Source organism: Xenopus laevis, chromosome 2S, assembly GCF_017654675.1.
Source record: "Xenopus laevis strain J_2021 chromosome 2S, Xenopus_laevis_v10.1, whole genome shotgun sequence".
NCBI classification, from domain to species: Eukaryota; Metazoa; Chordata; class Amphibia; order Anura; family Pipidae; genus Xenopus; species Xenopus laevis.
The window spans coordinates 64143301-64165204 of NC_054374.1; the positions used below are offsets into that span (position 1 = coordinate 64143301).

General features: G+C 38.3%; 1 protein-coding gene across 1 annotated transcript; it reads left to right on the forward strand.

Annotated features, from left to right (window-relative positions):
• Nucleotides 1–4378: 4378 nt before the first annotated feature.
• On the forward strand, nucleotides 4379–19842 carry c1orf194.S (chromosome 1 open reading frame 194 S homeolog). The gene is made up of 5 exons (XM_018249391.2): nucleotides 4379–4515; nucleotides 11170–11286; nucleotides 13469–13584; nucleotides 14011–14119; nucleotides 19714–19842. The coding sequence occupies exons 1-4, from the start codon at nucleotides 4441–4443 to the stop codon at nucleotides 14105–14107; spliced, it is 405 nt and encodes a 134-aa protein (XP_018104880.1). The 5' UTR covers nucleotides 4379–4440; the 3' UTR covers nucleotides 14108–14119; nucleotides 19714–19842.
• The last annotated feature ends 2062 nt before the right edge of the window (nucleotides 19843–21904 follow it).

A 21904-nucleotide genomic window follows, 5' to 3' on the forward strand; every position in this document is an offset into this window, starting at 1 on the left:
GTTTACATCATATTAAGTGGCATATTAAAGAATCTTACCAAACTGGAATATATATTTAAGTAAATATTGCCCTTTTACATCTCTTGCCTGCCCTTGAGCCACCATTTTGTGATGGTCTGTGTGCTGCCTCAGAGATCACCTGACCAGAAATACTACAAGTCTAACTGTAATAGGAAGAAGTGTTGAAGCAAAATACAGAACTCTGTAATTGGTTCATGTGACCTAACAAATATGGTTTGTTGCTATGTTTGTGTGCACAGTGAATCGTATGATCCCAGGGGGCGGTCCTTATTTTTTAAAACTTTTTCATTAAAGAAGTTTTATTACATACACTGCGCAATCACAGTCCTACTGTCGTGTGAGGGGCAAAGTGTTCGCAAAGGCAAATGTGTTCACTTTGCAAACATTTATTCACATTGCAAACTAATTGTGAATGATTTTTCTGTTAGTGACCAATATTACATTCCCCCAAAGAATGCTGAAAAGCTCTTACGTAATTAAACAAATATGAGTTTCCATAAGTTTCAGGGAGTGAGAAGAAATTATTAATATTATTAAAGACCCTTGTGTCTTTAATTTAAGAAAAGAACAGGCATTTGTGTTGTAATAAACAGCTTAAAAGTGTTTATTCACAATATTGCAAACCATTTAAAACAGTGTTTGAGGAATGGACCATCTTCCATCAGATATTGTATATTCAAGTCAGAGGATCCCAAAGAACTCTGTAATCGGCACAGTTTACTGCCCTCTTGTGTCTGTAATAAAAAGTGCAGTATTAATAGATATAAAAATATAACTTATTTTAGGAATAAAAAAACATATTTGGTGGGGTTAAAGGGCTTACAGCAAGTTTGCCAGAAGCTGCAATACTTTGTTAGATTTATCTCAGACTGAAGTGGGTGGATTTTAAGTAGCTGTACCTGAACTTATAGTATATACTATAGTATAGAATAAAACCTTGTATAAGTGAAGGTTTAACAGTTTGCCATATCTAGGCATATAGTATTTTAAAGTTGCAAAATGCTAGCTCAAGTTAGAGAACTGGGTGAAGGATAAAGGATAAAAGGATACCCTTTTACTTTGTCATTTTTTCATGAATTACCTTGAGTTTGGCATTGTAAGTACCGTTTCTGTTTGTGCCAGTGAAGCTAAGCAAAGGATGTTGCTGATTTGAATTGGCTCCAAAAGAGGGAAGATGTGCAGACCCACTGTGTCCCAAAGCCACTAGAAATTTAAAATCAATAAAATAACATAAAATAACTGGAACATTTTGGGTGTAAAAATGACACAGGTATGCTAAAATCGAAACAAGTATAACAGTATGCCAAAAGCTGCAGGTGAAGGCTGGCATGAATATAACCAATCTACATGTGTCAATTGATGTGACAAGATCAAAGCTGTAGGCTGCTGACCCCACAGGATTTTATCTGGTCAAGTTTAAATCCATCCCATGGGCAATGAGTGAGAAACCTGCCTCCATCCTACCAGCATAGCAGAGCCAGAGCCTGTTCAATTCCTGTTCGGAAATCCATGTTAAAGGAAAACTATACCCCCAAAATGAATACTTAAGCAACAGATAGTTTACATCATATTAAGTGGTATATTTAAGGATCTTACCAAACTGGTATATATATTTAAGTAAATATTGCCATTTTACATCTCCTGCCTTGAGCCACCATTTCGTTATGGTCTGTCTGCTGAGATCACCTGACCAGAAATACTACAACTGTAACTGTAACAGGAAGAAGTGTTGAAGCAAAAGTCAGAACTCTGTCTGTCTGGCTCATTTGACTTAACAAGTATGGTTTGTTGGTATGTTTGTGTGCACAGTGAATTATACGATCCCAGGGGGCGGCCCTTATTTTTTAAAATGGCAATTTTCTATTTATGATTACCCAATGGCACATACTACTAGAAAAGTATATTATTATGAATATGGTTTATTTACATGAAGCAGGTTTTACATATGAGCTGTTTTATGCAATATCTTTTTATAGAGACCTAAATTGTTTGGGGGATATCGTTTTCCTTTAAGGATAACCAACCAATCTGTTATACTTTTCCATTTCCTTTGGCCTAACTGAAATGCTCCCATTGTAGAATAGTGGGACCTATTATTTATTTTTGGGCCTATAGCCCCACCCCAATATTACCTAGAAACAACTTCCAGCCAAATTATAATTAGGCCGTTAAGCATGCCACATCAGTATGCTAGGTCTTGCTTTATATTTTATATCAATTCATCCTTGTATGAAGATAGTCCACCAGCATGGATAAGAAGATCTTGGGGCCCGGGGACATGCCCCTGTGTTGGAGGACTTTATGTAGGATTTGAGACAACTGGAGTCCATGGATGCCCTTCCATTTTATACATACTTGCTCCAGTGGTGGGCACAGTTGGCTACCATAAGGGCAGATGCTAGTATGAGTGACCCAGGATCTGTACACATGAGGGAGCAGATCCGGACTGAGAATTAAAATAGGCCCTGCCATTTCAGGTAAAAGAGGCCCAATCAGCCCACACAGAGGCCCAAACAGCCCCCACCAGCCCACTAAATACTGACTTTCTATGGGACCTTATAGCAGCCCCTCTGCCATTTGCCAGAACCCACAGATTGCCAGTCCGGGCCTGTCAGGGAGGGGTACATGAGAGAACTGGAAAGGAACATAATGCAATAATTCATGGCATATATACAGTAAGTCTTAAAATGAGCAAATCCCCACCTGCCAAATTGCTTAACCTCTTTGGTGGGATGTGGGATTTGTAGACCAACAACTGAGTAAAGTGTGGTTGAGCAGTGCAGTGGTCCTTGCATAAAAAACTAAGAGAAAGGGAGATTTTGGTCAACAAATCGTAGGAGAACGGCTGTCTGGTATTTGGCCTGTAAGAGCCAAATCTTTCAGTCTTTAAGTATTAAAATGGTTAATATTCCAGCTAGAGGTGTAAACCTGCATCCGCAGGGTAAAACAATGTAGAGCTGATGTTGAAGAACAGATACTCCTGCCATGAGAAAAGGTGTAAACAAGGGTGAAAAGGGTCACTCTAAATAATTTACCAGTTATAAATTTGTTTGCCACAATTATTACTGTTGTTAATTAGGCTTGGTTACATCCATGAGACAGCACAGAGTTTATATGTTCTCCCCATATATGGGTTTCCCCTGGATACTTAATTTTCCTCTCATACTCAGGTAGGTTACTTGACTCCTGATAAAATTGATAAAACAACCATACTATGTGTGAATGTGATAGGGACCTTATATTGAAAGCTCTATTAGGTCAGGGATTATGTCATTCAAACATGAAAGTTGGGAAGCAGGTACAAGACACAGTGTCGGACTGAAGCCCACTGGACTGCCTTATCAGGGCCCCACAAGCCGTAAATCCCCTCTCTCCCCTTTATTAGGCTGCACTCAAATACCACAAGTGCTCTATACATAAGCACTAATGGTGTGATTCTGCTCCCAATAGTCATTTAGCACTTGTGGCAGGTAAATGATGAAATGTATTGTGTGCCATTGCTCTCAGTTTGGTACATCAGAAAATGAGCAAATATGACGGGGATTATATGTTTTCTAAAATTAAATTAGATTTTTCCAAAACTACGACGTTTCCTCACACACGAGTGCTTTAAAAATCAATTATATGTATGTGAAAAAAACACAATAATTACATTTTTTTTTCATGTACGTACATATAATTGCTTCACCTTGCATTTCCACTGACTAGCGTGTTATACTCTACTAGAGAACCACCATAGAGGTCGCTGTGGAACTGGACTATTTATATGGCTTTTCTAACCACTGTTCTCCCTATGCTTATTATTAAGGGCGCCTGCGCCCGAAACGCGTCAAGCTAGACATTCTGTGTGCTCATCACTATGGATCAATAAAGATTTTGGATTTTTTAAGCACTCTGGTGTGCGGAAACTTCATCATTTCTTCTTCCTATTCAGTGCAGAGTGGGACGCCAAGAGAATCCAGCACTCGAAGATGCATCCATGGGCTGCCTGCATTGCACAGAAGGCTAGCGGTGAGTCGGAGCGGTATTTTTCATTTATTTTACAAAACTACCCCCATACAGGAAACCATACGCATTGCTTGGACGAAACACATTTTTTAAAACTGTTTTTGTTTTGATCTACTACGAATTACAAAGGTCTCTCCTGTTTGCAGAAGTCACTTCAAATGTTTCAATTGTAAAACAAATTCAAAAAAAATTGGCACCCAAAAAATGTCTAGTTGCAAAACAAACCCAAAATGTGAATTTGAAAAGTTCAGCTGTTCAGTATCATACGCCCCTGCTCTTTGGCTACTGTCCAGCACTATACCACCGTCTCCTAGTAACATGTCAACAAAAAATGCAGTTATATGAGCCAAGAGAGTTGAGCATTGGCATCTGCTCCAAATAGTGTTTCCATATACTAGACTCTGACATCAAATGTCACATTCCAGGGATCCATATTCTTTCCCTAGATATGAGAATGATGACACCTTTCAGGGAAAACATATGCAGGTATGAACTTACTTCCATAACTTAAATGTAGGAAATAGCAATATGTAAAAGCAGAAAAGTGTGAAAATCAAGAAAATAGGTCTGTTCTTAAAGAAAAATTTGTAAACCAAGTAGGTAAACTAGGCTCTATCTTTTTGTTGTAACATAAAAGGTGAGTTTTTCCTTCTATAACTATACCATGTGACTTACTATATTATTTGACAAAATTGAAATGTGCTGGAGGATAAATTATTTTTCATAATAATTATAAGGACATATGATATGCAGAGTGAGTAATTTAAATAGGAGTTTGGTCACCATAAACATATATTTTATCCACCCTCTGCTTATACACTGGCTGTAGTTGTATGTTTTTATTCATTTAAAACTAAAACTATCTGCTTAATATACAGGCTTTTGAATTCAATGAATGGGTTACTTGAGCACACCCTTCTAGCACCAGAGAGAGGTCTAAGGCCATGGCATTTTATTTAGTTTTTTTTTTCATTTATGTTTGTCTCTAGCAACCAAGTGATTTTGTTTTGTCTGTTGCTTGATAGCCTCGTACAAAAGGCAGCTTTCCTAAATGGATGACTTGCACAAAATGTCTTAACTTTATTACAGAGCACAACACAAAATGTACAGCAAGAAGCTAAGATGTTTTATCCAGTGACAGGTGCATAATCTCCAATAGTTAGGGAAAAACAATGGAAAACATAAAATGGCTTTAGTCTATATTGGCTCCTAAAGAGATTGTTTTTCATTCATCAGTCACTGGCTCAGTCAGCTACACTAGGGTCCATTAACCTGTATTTACGTTTATGGAGGACAACTGAAAGAGTCACACACACAGGGGAAACATGCGAACAAAGCCCAGCTCAGGAATGTGATTAGGCAGTACAGATATGGGACCTGTTATCCAGAATGCTCGGGACCTGGGGTTTTCTGGATAATGGATCTTTCCGTAATATGGACTCTCATACCTTAATTTTACTAGAAAAGGATCTCAGCATGAAATAAACCCAACAGGCTGGTTTTGCTTCCAATAAAGATGAATTATATTTTTGCTTGGATCAAGTACAAGGTACTGTTTTATTATTACAGAGAAACAAATAATCATTTTTAAAAATTTGGATTATTTGGATAAAATGGAGACTATGGGAGATGGCCTTTCTGTAATTCAGAGCTTTCTGGATAACGGGTTACTGGATAATGGATCCCATACCTGTATTCAGGCCCGGACTGGCAATCTGTGGGTTCTGGCAAATGCCAGAGGGGCTGCTATAAGGTGCCATAGAAAGTCAGTATTTAGTGGGCTGGTGGGGACTGTTTTGGCCTCTGTGTGGGCTGATTGGGCCTCTTTGTACCTGAAATGCCAGGGCCTATTTTAATTCTCAGTCCGGACCTGCCTGTATTACTGTTTTTGTAAAAAGAATATAGATCAGCATTTCCTGTTTAAAATAGCATGTTTTCTCTTAAAGACACACAGCCCAGGACTGTGGGTTCTGGCAAATGCCAGAGGGGCTGCTATAAAGTGCCATAGAAAGTCAGTATTTAGTGGCCTGGTGGGGGCTGATTGGGCCTCTGTGTACCTGAAATGCCAGGGCCTATTTTAATTCTCAGTCCGGACCTGAAAGCCACATTTATATATGGTCCAGATACAGAATTGTTCCTTCTGAGCTGGATGCACTAACAATGCATGGTGTCATAGTTATACATTCTTAACCACAATAACACTCACATACATATAGCTCCCTCTTTCTCTGTAGCACTCACACAAATACACAATCTTACATGTGTCTTCTGTCCCTCTCCCTCATTTGCTTCTAAGCTTCATTTCTTAAAGCCCTAGTGCATGTACTAGAGATCTAAAGGAGCACAATCACTTACCTTAGAGCTCACTTACACAGCACCTGTGCCTGGAGCATGCCCTATGTCAAGGTGCTAAGTACAAGGCTCTATTGGTCTTTATGCCCATTGGTGCTCCCAAGCTCGCCCAATTTAAAAATGGTTCCATGTGCCTCCCCTTGCTCACCACTATGCTAAATTGTGTAATCAAACCTGTATCATCTGCATACAAACAACCAACAGACAAAAAAAAAACATTCATTCAATTTCAGAATGAAACCCACAGCACTATGCCTGTCAGTGATTCTCTAGCAGAAATATTTTCAAAGAGAAAATGAAGAAAGAAACTCAGGTCTGAACTTGTATTGTTAATATTTTATTACAAAATATGGACAAGAACAATCTGGAGAAGTTGGAATTCACTCTTCCATCCACTTCTGTCTATGGTCACTTGTTTGGCTTCTTCTGGCAAATATTTGTGCAGCCAATGTATATCAGTCTATTAATGTCCTTAACCTGATACAAGGCAGGTCTTTTCCTTAGAAATCTCTTGCCAAGCACTGGCAGATGAGCTGCACTCACTCCTTCTCTTCTCCATTTCTCTTTGGTTGAAACCTTTTCTAACATTAATGTATAATGGGGATGAGCACGTCTTGTAAGAAAAAGTCCTACATAAAAGCAGAGAAAGAGATGAGATGATTACACAGTAACACACTGATAACCGGTCTGATTGTTTCTAAGGATCATCTATTGGAGCTTACCATAAGGTCCTCTCCCATTTTAGTTTTATCCTTTCGATAAATGAGCTCCAGATAATAAACAGCTTGTAGCAACTCCTACAACAGAAAGAAGTCAGTTAGTCAGACAGTCAGAAACTCAGTCACATAAACCATATCAATCAGGCTGACAGTTAAGATGACAGTTAGTCCCTGACATAGGGTCCAGAGTTAAAGCTCTAATCTCTTCATGTCAGATTCACTATATACGCGATATTCTCATGTAATGGTTCCAATTACCTCAATGATGGTACTACTCAGCTCTGGGCCTGGTCTATTGAGCTGACTCTCGATTGGAGGAATAGGACACAGCAAGCCCTGCAAGAGAAGATGATCATTTACTCACACAGCAGAAGATTAGATAACATATTCAGAAATCCCATAACTGTCTGGTTTGTACAATGTAAAGTCACGTGATTAATCACATGGTTTATGTGTAATGGTTTAATACTCCACTCAATGTATTTCATGTGATTATATGATAAATCTGGCTTTGATGTTTGAGCGAGGAGCATAATTACATGACATTGCCAGGTCCATTCATATCTATGGCAATTACACTTCTAATGATCATACCATGTAAACTTTCTGCTCCCTGCAAGGTGCATTGGTTACACAAAAATATGTTTTAATCAAACAGCACAAATCTAAACTTACATCACATCTTATATCTCCAGGAATTAGCAGTGGAGTTGGCTTGGGCTTCTCTTGTTCAAACTTGATATTGTCGCTCGGTAAATCCTCTGTATAACTGTTCCACTCAACAGGCACTGGGCAAACCTGCCTGGATTCACAATATTCCCATTTATCAATGTGATTACAGAATTTCTCAGTATCTCGGATATATCTTTCCTGTAAGAGAAATGTGCAAAGATCAGATGTATGGGACAGGGTGCTTTCCATAAACCCATTAATCACTAGTTAATAAGTATCATTAACAGATAACACTAATAATAAGAGGCCATAATGGTTCAAAGTCCACATATCTCCCCAGTATAAATACATAGAACTTACTCTTAAAAATCCAGTAAAAATCAGCAGGGTGATGATTAGAGACTTCATGGTCGCATGTAGTCACTAATCTGACAATCCCAGCTGTAAGCAATGCTTATTCCAGCTTGTGTTAGGGGCACCATTATGATACTAAAAACAAGAGAAAGCAGTAAAACCCCACACTACCTTACTAAAATGAATTGAGATCTAATTATATAAGTGCTTAGTGCTATTATAAACATATGCTTAGTTCTCAATCAATTTAGCACCAACATACAATTAATGGTATTTCAATCGATTGTGTTAATACAAATAATTATGATTAAAGTGCTTAAGTGCTATAAATTAGGTGCCGTGACCTTCAACAAAATGTATCTACACACAATTGATGAATAATCTAAAAGTTCATGGTTCTTATATGAATTAAATAAGGTGCTAGTGCTGTAGTTATAATTTTAAAGTGAGTTCATGGTATCAAACAATTAAAAATAAAGCGTCGGCAATTCATGAATAAAAGTTAGACATTAGAAAATAGTATAGAAGTGGAGTTGTCCCGAAGAAACTAGCTGCGTTGTTCTAAGCCCTGGGACACCACACGTGGGAGAAAGCAGAACACTGAGGACTGTGGTCTCATTACTACGTTTAACTGTCTTGTAAGGAGAGCTAACTTGGCTATAAAACCAACAAATCCTCAGTGCCTTAGAGATAAAAGAGAATAAAAGGAATGAATGCTGCGCTAATACAATTCCATTAAATTTCTCTGGATCCGAGATTCAATTCAAGTTTAAAAAGGTAAGATTTCAATAATGAGCTTTTTTTAAAAAAAAAGGGTTTGAAGGCTCGCCGACGTACGTTTCGCTTACGCTTTATCAAGTGCAGCTGAAGAAGTAACATAGCTGCAGGGGAAGGGCAAGAGTGAAGCTTTCCTAGTACAGGTATGGGACCTGTTATCCAGAATGCTTGGGACCTGGGGTTTTCTGGATAATGGGTCCATAATTTGGATCTTCATACCTTAAGTCTACTAGAAAATCTTGTAAACAATCAATAAACACAATAGGCTGGTTTTGCTTTCAGTAAGGATTAATTATATCTGAGTTCGGATCAAGTATAAAGTACTATTCAATTATTACAGAGAAAAAGGAAATAATTTTTAAAAATGTGGAATATTTGGATAAAATGGTGACATATCCGTAATTCATAACTTTCTGCATAATGGGTTTCTGGATAACGGATCCCATACTGTATCTCTGTTATTGTAATGCTCTCAGCACTGTTTTGCCCAAAATCTTTGCAAGTTGACCCCCTGGCTCCAGTCTGTGATTGATTTGTAATGAGCTTGTTATTTGTAAATCAGTAGCTATTAATAAGAAGAGTGAGTTTGCAGCAGGATTCTGTTTGTATCAACAATGTGTTTCAGTTTTATACACTATTATGTCCCATGCTGATGGGGATGGAATTAAATCTACTCAGTATTGGACATTATTGCTGGGCCTGGTGCCTGGCGCCCCCCCCCCACCCAGCTTTGCGCCCTAGACACGTGTCTATTCTGCCTACCCCTAGTTCCGGCCCTGGCTGCCAGTTCACATTGGGGCTACCAATAGCCAATCACAGCTCATATTTGGCTTCCCCAGGAACTTTTTGCATGCTTATGCTGCTCTTCAACTTCTTTTACATTTGGCTCATGAGTAAAAAAAAGTTGGGGACCCCCTGCACTAATGAACAGTAAGAAGTCTGTGTATATTTTCCATTAGATCAGAGCTCAAACATTGTAAATAGACATGCAGGATTCTTCCTTTAGCTAACATATCATTATTATGCTTTAACCACTTCAGGGCCGTACTCTTGTATATTATTGTCAGCAGAGCTGAACAACTACTTAATATATAATGACACACGATAGGCTCACAGCAACAAGGTACTATTCTCACAGCAGCCACTCACCACCTAAATCAATCGATTTGTAGAGATTGGATAGCACTGTTAAAATATTTAAAAACCTCAATTCATAGGCATAGGGCATGACAAACATTGGACAAAAAGCTTCTTTTGCTGCTTTGTCCTGGCCTGTTGCCATTTGTAAATAACAACTTTTAAATATTTAAAAAAAGGTGAACATAGCAATCTAGCAAAAAAAGGTGTAAAACTTCATCCATGTAGGGGTTTAATTATAAGTGAAGCAGTTTGTGAAGATATAGTCAAAAAGGTTTTTTTTAGCTCTTAAGCTTTAAATTGTGTAACTGTTTGGCTATCATTTTGTTTACGCTCAAAATAAATTGTTATTGGCAACTACACTTGTGCAAGTCCCATATTAAGGGATTCATTATCCAGAAAGCCCTGAATTACTGGAAGGCCACCAACCATAGAGTTCATTTAAAGATAATAATTGTAATTATTCAAAATTTGAATATTCTCTATGATAATAAAACAGCACCTTGTTCCTGATGGTAATGAATGCTGCATGAATTCATATTGGTTGCAAAACAGTCCAACTGGGTTTATTTAATGTTTAAATGATTTTTAGCAGATGGAAGATATTCGTATCCAAATGACAGAAAGATCCATTATATGGAAACCCCCTGGCCCCAAGTATTCTGGATAAAAGATCCCATACCTGTATAAATAAATAAGCCCCTGTATTTGACAAAACACCTCAGAGCTGCTGCGAAAAACCATAGCCTAAATGCAGAGATGAACATACACCCAAACTGCAGTTGTACCATTTGGAGAACATTAGTAATATTTAACTAAAGATCTGTAATAAAATGCAGGTAGGATGAAACATATAACTAGTATTTATTTTCCCTCTAAAAATAACATACATACATGTTACTTTAAATGTGTTATTTTCCATATTCCTATGTATAACTAACTAACAGCGTACCATATATTTGAGTAGAGAACCACCTAACATTTGATGTCTCTGGAATTCTAAAGGAGGCCTGGTGTTATAAAAACATCCAGGCTGCGGGGCTTCAAGTTATCATCCTCATTTTATTAGATTGTTTCCTTGAAAATTTAACTTTTTTGCATATTGGGTATAAACATTTTCTTCCTGTAGAGAACAACTGGTAGGAAAAGTAACAATTTGCCCCAAAAAGAAGACCCTTGGTATCGTCTAAATTCTACTGCAACACTATCAAGTGACAGGAGAGCAGTGTATTACTATGACCCAGAGGTAAGTTACTTTCATCCAACTATCAGCATTTTTCTCCTAGACATGTTACCTGCTTAGATTCTACCCACACACAAGTATGCACATTATATTATATAAAACATTATAACATATATAAACATTATATTATATAAACATTTTAACATATATAAAGTTGACTTAAACTTCTTTGAACAGTGCAATATGGAGAACTAAACAAAAAAAATGTACCGGTATATGGCTAAAAATGCCATATCTCATATACTGAGCTTAATGTACAGGGCTAGAGGTTCAGCATATCTACATAATATATAGAGATATATTGAGCTGAAAGGACCAGTAATATCAAAAAAATGTAAAAAAAAAATCACCAAGACTAATTAAACTTTAAAATCGCACAGCCTTTATTAAGAAATAACTTACCCAAACTCCGCTTGCGATCCTCTTCAGAAAAGGCGATCCATCGTGCGGCCCTTGAATTCTCCACCCTACCTTCCTTATGGAAGATAGCCAGGGAGGAGAAATCGAGCGATGCACGACGGATCATCGCAGTGACGTCTTTTCTGAAGAGAAGCACAAGCAGAGTTTCGGTAAGTAATTTCTTAATAAAGGCTGTGCGATTTTAAGTTGGTGGATTTTTTTTGTGGTATACTAACAATTTTTTTTAAAAAAATGTTGATGTTACTGGTACTTTAATGCACAAGCCTAGAGGTTCAGCATCTCTATATAATAACTATTCAAGCCTTCAGTTTCTGCAAGTTGTCCCAGAAGCTCACCATCTTGGATTTTATTAGGAGTCTCAGTGACACTTCTGGGAAGCTTTTGAGAAGCTCAGTTTAGGGGTCATGGAAAATCATCAAGAAGAAAATTAAGCAATGACGGAACTACCAGGGGAGCAGGGGGTGCAATTGGGCCAGGGCCCATGGCTGTAAGGGAACTGGTTCCTAAGCTGTCATGTTATGAAAATCCAAATTAATTACTAATCAGCCTTTTCTTGTGATTTCCATATTCTATATATACAGTATATTGGGAGTTAGTCCCTAAGCTCAGTTAACGGACAGCAGCAGAGGAACAGGTCTTCACTGCTAAAGGACTTTGGTTGCTTGGACTGGTGCAAAACCTGAAAACAAAATGTAGCATTTCTACCCTACATCTTTGTTAAACTTTAGTTTTCCTAAAGAGTGAGAGACAAAGTGTTCCAAGAGTGGGAGACAAAATGTTCCATTCACCATTGCCCTAATGCAGTGGTCCCACCAGTAGCTCCCAAGCAATATGTTGCTCACCAGCCCCTTGGATGGTGCTTCCAGTGGACTCAAAGGATGTGCTTGCTTTTAAATTCCAGGCAAGTTTTGGTTGCATAAAAAACAGCTGTACTGCCAAACACAGTCTCCTGTAGGCTGATTGTCCACATAGGAGCTACTAGGCCATTAACAGCACTATAATTTGCACCAACCAGGAACATGTTTCATGCATGTGTTGCTCCCCAACTCTTATTACATCTGAATGTTGCTCAGTTAGTGATGGGTGAATCTGGCCCATTTTGCTTTGCCGAAAATTTGCCATAATGCATTGAAGTCTATGGGCGACATTTTTTTTTGATGCGCAACAATTTTTTTAGTCTGTGGCCATCATTTTCACTTCGAAATTTGCAGAAAAATTTCGCTCATCGCTATTGCACAAAGTTAAAAAAGGTTGGGGACCTCTGCCTTGTATGTGTGTGTAATACTCAGAATCATTGTTTGACAAGACAATGCAGGTTCAGTAACCATAATCAGAAAGCGTGTTAACATTTACTACACCGCTGCTTGTTGATACCTCTGGCTGAGAGAAATAAAATAAAAGTCACAACATTATTAGGCAATTGTCTCACCTAGGTCACACACAAAAATACTCTATTCTATAGTAGTACACAATTACCACAGTTCTACAGTCTTGTAATTGTACCCCCAGGTGGGATATTATCTCTAAAACCTGTACAAAAAAATTGTAAATCAACAGAAGGGGTAATTACATGTATCCTTTTAATTATTGTTGTTGTTGTGTTTTAAGAATGAATATTTGCCTCACCCTTTCTTCCAATGATAAAGAAGTCAATCTGAGTTATGCACAATATTCTTTGCATTAATTATTTTTAAAGGGAAAAATGTTTTATTTTGCAGTGAGGTTTTATCCAGTAAGCAAGTAAAATGTAAAACTTTTTTTCTAGTCTCCATCTGACAGCTTGGATTTTACTTTAAAGTCCCTGTATGATCACCATAATGGTCTTCTAAAAGATCACAATGAAACATTATATCAACGAGAAACATTAACAGAGAATCACAGGTAAGAGAATGAACTGTAATGATGCTGTACAATAATAAGTGCTGTACAATAAATGCAGTAACGTAACTAGAGGGGGGCGGAGCGGGCCCTGGTGCGGGACGTGCAGCCGGGACCCCCTCCGTACGCGATTTTCCGGCCGGAATCAGTGGGCACGAGCTGCCGGGAGCCCTGAGGGGGTGCGAGCCCTGGCCCAATCGCACCCCCTGCTCCCCCGGTAGTTACGCCACTGAATAAATGGATACATTGAACATGCAGATTGCATTCAAAAGTACAACCAATAAATAATACAAGAGGTAAAGAGGCCCTTGTTCAAAAAAACTTACAATCTGATAAAAAATGGCACATAAAAGTGGGAGTGAAGTGAATATATTGGGAGGGCCCAAAGTGCACTATTATTAATTGTCTTTATTGCTACACTCGTTGTAGGAGAATTTTGAAAAACAGAGTGAAAGAGATTCCAGACTTGCAAGAGGAGATGCCGTCTGTCAAACAGTGGGTTAGTCCTCAGAGAGCCATAGCATAAATGGTGCTATTGGTAAGTTATGCATTTTTTTTTTTCAAACAATCCCAGTTCATTGCTTTTTTCCGCATTGTAAAAAAAGTTAAAATGCCTTTTCAGATAAATCTTTTTTTCTGAAGATGTTGAAGCTTATTTAATACATATATAATAACAAAGGTGCTAAATTGCAAAATCACACTTTTACAGCAAGCAATAGCTCTTCAGAATGGCTATTTACATTTTTAAGAAAAAAAATCATAAAAAGAAGGGAGCGCTCCCATAGCATAAAATCAATGAGATGCTTTATTTATATAAAAGTAATGCATTTCCATTAAGTAGCAGAATTTCCAGCAGGTATAAAACCAGTTACAGCAGCTCAACGCGTTTCGTCAGAATGTCGATTTCATCATGGGAATTTTTTAATAAAACTTATAAAGAGATATTTAAACCCCTCGGGCTGACGCCAAGGGAAGTGCCTTCTGCTTTTTGGGAAAGACTTCCAGATCAGAAATGTGCATATGTGCATGACAAAGGGGTGCGCTTAAGTACTGGCAGAAGGGGGAGGCGCGCATGCTTAAAATCAAAGAGGTGGAGAGAACTGCACTTTAACAGAAGCACACACCAGAATCTTGACATTCAGTTGCCATAGGAGCCTCTAGAGACACATATTAATATACTGTACATCAAATTAAAAAACTTACAAATTGTATACATATCAAATAAAACTGTTTTTTGAAAAGATTAGATTTTTTATTTGTATGTCTAATATTGCCTATAAAATTAATTCTTTAAGTAAGTCCAAAAACCGGTTTCTTTGCTGTACTGTCACTTATATCTTATCATAAACTGGAAAATAAAGAAAGTACATCAAAGCTAAAAAAAATCATACAACAATAAAATCAAACATTATTAAGCCTTATTAAATAACTATAAAATCTGACATATCAGATTTTATAGTTATTTAATTCTGGATGGAAGATGTTAAAGGGATACTGTCATGGGAAAAAAAATTGCAAAATGAATCAGTTAATAGTGCTGCTCCAGCAGAATTCTGCACTGAAATCCATTTCTCAAAAGAGCAAACAGATTTTTTATATTCAATTTTGAAATCTGACATGGGTAGGGTTGCCACCTTTAATTAAAAAAAATAACCGGCCAGTGGGGGGCGGGTACAAAAAGGAGGCGGACCATGACGCAAAAAGGGCGGGGCTACACAGTGCACCACAAAAAGGGGAGGAGCAACATCGCGGCAATGCGAAGAAGACTACAAAAAAGGTAAGTTCTGCGCAAATAGGGGCAGGCCGAGGGCTTTTTTTAAAGGATATTACAAATTACCGGCAACTGCATTGAAATGTCATGGCTAGGCCGGTAAAATACCGGCCGGGTGGCAACCCTAGACATGGGGCTAGACATATTGTCAATTTCCTAGCTGCCCCAAGTCATGTGACTTGTGCTCTGATAAACTTCAATCACTCTTTACTGCTGTACTGCAAGTTGGAGTGATATCACCCCCCTCCCTTTTTCCCCCCAGCAGCCAAAAAAAAAAGAACAATGGGAAGGTAACCAGATAGCAGCTCCCTAACACAAGATTACAGCTGCCTGGTAGATCTAAGAACAACACTCAATAGTAAAAACCAATGTCTCACTGAGACACATTCAGTTACAATGAGAAGGAAAAACAGCAGCCTGCCAGAAAGCATTTCTCTCCTAAAGTGCAGGCACAAGTCACATGACATGGGGCAGCTGGGAAATTGACAAAATGTCTAGCCCCATGTCAGATTTCAAAATTGAATATAAAAAAATCTGTTTGCTCTTTTGAGAAATGGATTTCAGTGCAGAAGTCTGCTGGAGTAGCATTATTAACTGATGCGTTTTGAAAAAAACATGTTTTCCGATGACAGGATCCCTTTAACTTGTTCATCCGCCATAATTATAACCCCAATAAATCACTCATATGTGAGTCTCCCATATGTTTAGAAAATCCATAAGAACTATCGTTTATTTTAAAACTTTGAAACTATTTTCCCTAAATCTAGCTTTAAGACATCTTTTTGGCTTGCCTTTATACTGCATCCCACAATTGCAGGTAAATAGATAGCTCAAACACCTTTAGTAGTAAAAGAGATCTTCTGTTTTAAGATGAAAGATCTTACCTGTCACTTTAGAAGAGAAGGCTGTAGTATTCCGATGTATATGCCTACAAGTGATTCTGTACATCTACTTAAGACTATGGGGTAAATTTATCAAAGAGTGAAGTTCCGCCACTAGAGTGAAATTCCGCAGCTCTCAATTCATTTCTATGGGATTTTGAAAGGCGTATTTATCAATGGGTGAAGTGAAAGTTCACCCTTTGATAAATACGCCTATAAAAATCCCATAGAAATGAATGGAGAGTGGCGGAATTTCACTCTAGTGGCGGAACTTCACTATTAACTTCACTCATTGATAAATATACCCCCTATATGTTGTATTTCTTTATACTGTGCATTAAAGGTAGTGCAAAAGATGGGATCCTTTAGTGTTCAAGTATTTCTTGTAATAGGTTTGGTCTGATTTTTTGTCAGATTCTTTGTTTCAGAGGTTTCAAAATGAATCTCCTTATCGATGTTCAGGTTAAGAAGGCTCTTACCGTCTTTGCTTCTTGCCCTCGTTTTTTGCCTTCTCTATTAACCACTTTTCATACCCCTTTTCTTTAAATCTTGCTGAGAGTAAATCTGCTTTTCTAGCAAACGCTTCAGCAGTATAACAGTTCTTACTGATTCTGAGGAATTGACTATAAGGAATGTTGGACAACCATCTTGGATGGGAATTTCTTGATCTATTTAGATAATCGTTGATCTGGGGGCAGATTTATCAAGGGTGCAAAAAACTTCGAAATTCGACCATCGAATAGGTTAGTTCGACATTCGAAGTCGAAGGATTTTTAAAATCGTACAATCGTATGATGAAATCCTTCGTATCGAACGATTCGAATGATTTTACCAAAAATCCTTTGATTTCTCTAAACTTGCCCAAACACTCAAGATAGGTTATAGGAGGTCCCCCGTAGGCTAAACAGCAATTCAGCAGGTTTAAGATGGCGAAGTATCGAAGTCGAACTTTTTTAAAGAGACAGTACTTCGATTTTCGAAGCTGAAGTTTTTCACTTCGAAACAAAGTCAAATTTGGCCTATTTGATGGTCAAAGTATCCAAAAATTACTTCGAAATTCAAAGTTTTTGAAATTCAAAAATTCACTTTGACCCTTAGTAAATCTGCCCCCAAGACGTCTTTTAAATATGTGCAACTTTGAATCTCACCATTTTTACCTTTAAGTAATATGTGTCTCTAGAGCAGGGGTCCCCAACCTTTGGTGAGGAAAGTATGAAAAATGTTCCTGGGTGGTGCAAAATAAGTGCTTTTATTGGCCATTTAGTAGCCCCCATATGGACTATCAGCCAAAAGGAGACTCTGTTTGGCAGTGCAACTGGTTTTCATGCAACCAAAACTTGCTTCCAAGCTAGAAATTAAAAAATTAGCATCAGCTTTTAAGCCACTGGGTACTATAGGTACTATGCCATGGGAATGGATGGATTCCAAGAATCTGGTGTGTGCTCTGTTAAGCGCAGTCCTCTCCTCCTCTTTGCTCTTTTCTTCTTTGCTCTCTCTGAGCTTTGTCATGCGAGCATGCAAATTTCTAATTTGGAAGCTTTTCCCACAGTTTCCAGATCTCCTCCATTATACATCATGCGCTCTTACACAGAAAGCTGTATTGGTTGCACACGTCACTTCCCTTGGTGTCAGTCAGAGGGATTTAAATGTCTCTTTATAAGGTTTATTACAGTATGTCCCAGATGAAGTTGACATTCTGATGAAACGCGTTGGGCTGCTGTAACTGGTTTTATACCTATATGCTGGAAATTCTGCTACTAAATCTAAGAGCATTACTCTTATATAAATAAAGCATCTCATTGATTTTATGCAATGGAAGCGTGCCTCTCTTTTATGCTTGTTGTGCAAGTCTGTCCAACTTCATGAGGTGGCTGCACTCTACTATCTACTATGCTATCTTATGACTGATAACCGGGAGATCTGCTGAATCAATTGATTATATTATACCTACCTCTCTCAAGTGTGGGACACTGAGAGACCCTAAGCGCCCCTTTGTTATTGAATATTTAATTTTTTTATTGTGGTATGACAATTTTGTCATTTACCAATTACCATGGCTCCTGGTCCATATAGCCACACCTGGAGATTATGTCTACACCAGTAAGCACAGAATATCTCTTCCATGGTTGTCACTTGTTATATTGAAGTTCACCTGCCTAAGGTAGTTTTATCACAAATTTCTTGGGCCAGTGGGGCCCACCAATCATATCTTTGCTCTTTGGCCCACTGGTGTCAGTGTGTCTATAGGCTAATGCCATTGCTGATGAGTGACTTTTTTTCACCTGTTGGCAGAGAAAAGCTGTTTTGGTCCCATCTGCTTCTTCTTGTTGCATATTATTGTTTTTTCTTGCCAAATCTGCTCAATGTACACTCATAGGCTGATGCCTGTCATTGTACCAAGAAGAAGGAGCAGATGGGATGACATCAGCCTTTCTCTGCCTGTGTGGATAAAAAAAAAAAGCCAATATTCAGCCATGTGCCATTAGCCTTATCAACAACACGAACGTTATCAAAAAGAAATCAGCAGAGATAAATCTGATCCACAAGTCCTTATATGCCTTAATGCTGGCCATAGACGCAAAGATCCGATCGTACAAATCGAGGATTCGTGCGATTTTCAGACCGTGGAGAGTCCCGACATTTTTCGTCCAACGGAGATCAGTCGTTTGGTCGATCAGACAGGTTAGAAAATTTCTGTCGGGTGCCAATAATATCTCTGCGTGTATTGCCGATCGTACGATTTTCAGTGGGAGACTGTCACTAGCTTTGTCGGACATAACTATTGTACGATTGCTGTCAGGGGCAGAACATTTGCTGATCTGTTCTTTAACTACTTTATTTGAATTTTATTTTGAATTGAATCTGAATGGTAAGACTTTGATCTGAATGGTTAGTGGCAGGTCGGGAGAAAGGGAAGTCCGATCACTCGAGGATTCGAACAATCGGATCTTTTCATCTATGGCCAGCTACACAGGGCTGGAACTAGGGTAGGCACAGGAGGCACGTGCCTAGGACATGGCGGGCAGTGGTAGGCATGTATAGACTACCCATAGACTACCCCTTCCCGTAGTGCACATATAGACTACCCCTAGTCTGGTCATTGGCCCCTAAAGTCAATGAACTCCCTCCACCTTCGGCAATGTGTGTATGTGCTCACACATTCGCTACAAATAATTTGCATACATGCTTGGGGGACGAGATGGACGGCCAGGTTGACTAACACGCCAGAATGGCTTGGCTTGGTGCTGCCTTAACCAAAGGGATGATACAAACTAAAATCCTTAGAGCAGGTAGTGTGCATAAAATGGTCAGCAAACAAAAAGAACAAAAAAGTATATTTTAATTTCACGTTCTATAAAGTGTAATAAATGGCAGGATGACAGATTAACTTTGAAAACAAGCTATTTCTTTACCAACTCTAGCCCATACAAGTTTACGGTATTCATTACATTTTTTTAATTAAGTGTATTTCTTTCCTAGTGAGTCATCATACAGCTGCTACAAACCATGGATACTCCCGGAAACACGATGGAGGCTACTACAGCATCTGATCAGCAACAACAGACAAACTCTCTTTTTCTGAAAAATAAACAGGATTGCATTGCTGAACTTTCTTTGTACAATACATTATTGCACTGTATATATAACCCATATAAATATATTTAGGACATTAAGGGGCAGATTTACTAAGGTTCGAGTGAATTTTCGAAGTACAAAAAGTTAGAATTTCCAAATAATTTTTTGAATACTTCAACCATCGAATAGGATACTACGACTTCGAATTTACTTCGACTTCGATTCGAAGTAAAAATCGTTACTATTCGACCATTCGATAATCGAAGTACTGTCTCTTTAAAAAAACGTAGACTTCAATACTTCGCCAACTTAAACCTGCCGAAGTGCTATGTTAGCCTATTCCAGAGCAATTTTCAAAGTTTTTTATATTCGTAGGAAAATCGTATGATCGTACGATAAAATCGTTCTAATCGTACAATTCGAAGTACAATCGGAGTACGATCGTACTACGATCGGAAAATGATCATACGATGAATAAAATCCTCTGAGTTCGAATGTCGGAGGATTTTATTAGATGTTTGAATTTCGTAGTATTTTACACTTCGAAATTCGACACTTGATAAATTTGCCCCTAAGGCTTGCGTTTGTTCTGTAAGTTAAGAACAGCCCTGATGCAGTGCTTATCAGTACATAGAAGGGAAAGTTGTGCTCACCACTAATTTTTAAAACCATTAGGCGGGGGTGCAACGAGGCTGTAACCACAAAATACATATAGACAAATCCAAGAGTCCTCTGCACTCAACCCATTATCAATATATTTAAGACAGAGACATTTTGTGCATACTGCTACTGAAAAATGCCTTACCCTTTAAACAAAACAGGGATTGTTCGTCCATATAGTGCAATATATTTAAGCTGGCCAACTACGTCAAAGTCATCCCATATCTGGCCAGTCCTATGCTCAATTTTCATCTGATTCATTAAGAATTCTAGCAGTATGCATAAAATGTCTATGTCTTAAATATATTGATAATGGGTTGAGTGCAAAGGACTTTTGTATTTGTCTATATGTATTTTGTGGTCACAGCCTCATTGCACCCCCGCCTAATGGTTTTAAAAATTAGTGGTGAGCAGAACTTTCCCTTGTTTGTTATAGTTATACAGGAGCAGTGACCAGCTCCATGTTGTAGCTCCCACCCTTCCCAGCTATAGTCAGGTGATCCCACTGGTGTCTAATAAAAGGGCAGCCAAGTTTGGGAGTTTTACTTTGAAAGCAGCAAGTAAGTTGCAGGTAAAACCTAGTCCCTTTGTAAAATGTATAATGAAGCAATAGAATTCTTAATGAATCAGATGAAAATTGAGCATATGACTGACCAGATATGTGATGACTTTGACAATGCTGTGAGGAATCACCCTGGTGGTCTAGCGGGGTGGCGGGGATTCCCGCCGCACCTTCAGTGGGGACGCGCTGATCCTTTCCCCTTCGCTGCCGGTTGCTCTATGGCGCGTGTGGCACGTGGTGCCAAGAGCTACTATGTGGAAGTGCAAGAGGCAGCTTCAGATAATTTCATTGACATGCCTTTAATAAATGCCATTTTTCTGTAAAACAACTGCAGCAAACGACTGCGGTAGTGCTTTGTAAGTGACCGCTCACACATTAAGCATATGTGAAGCTTTGTATACAATGTAAAATTGTCTCATAGTACCCACATAGGTCTTTGTTAATGTTGATCATAACAGAGTCATAAATTATATTTACTGTTATTACGGTGATTGGCTCCAAACAGCTTAGCATACTCATATCAATAAAGCAAACATCTCACTTATGGAGAAACAAAGGCATATGGCAAGTCATTTGTTATCACATTGCTATAAATCTCACTTCTGACTATCTCCAAGCCTTACATTGTAGCTATATTTAATATGGCTTTGTAAAACAATGTGGTGTTAATAACATAGTAATACATATTCTGTGAGTCTGCCTGCCAACTGCATACCTTTGCGTGGGTAATTAGGTTTTTTTTTTATCCACAGTTTAAAACATCACAATGAATGTCTATATCTCAGTGTCAGCCATTAAAGGCAGAGCATGTTAAACATAACCAGCTCTTTTAATTTGTTTTATAGAAGTATTAAAGGGCATCAATCACATCAA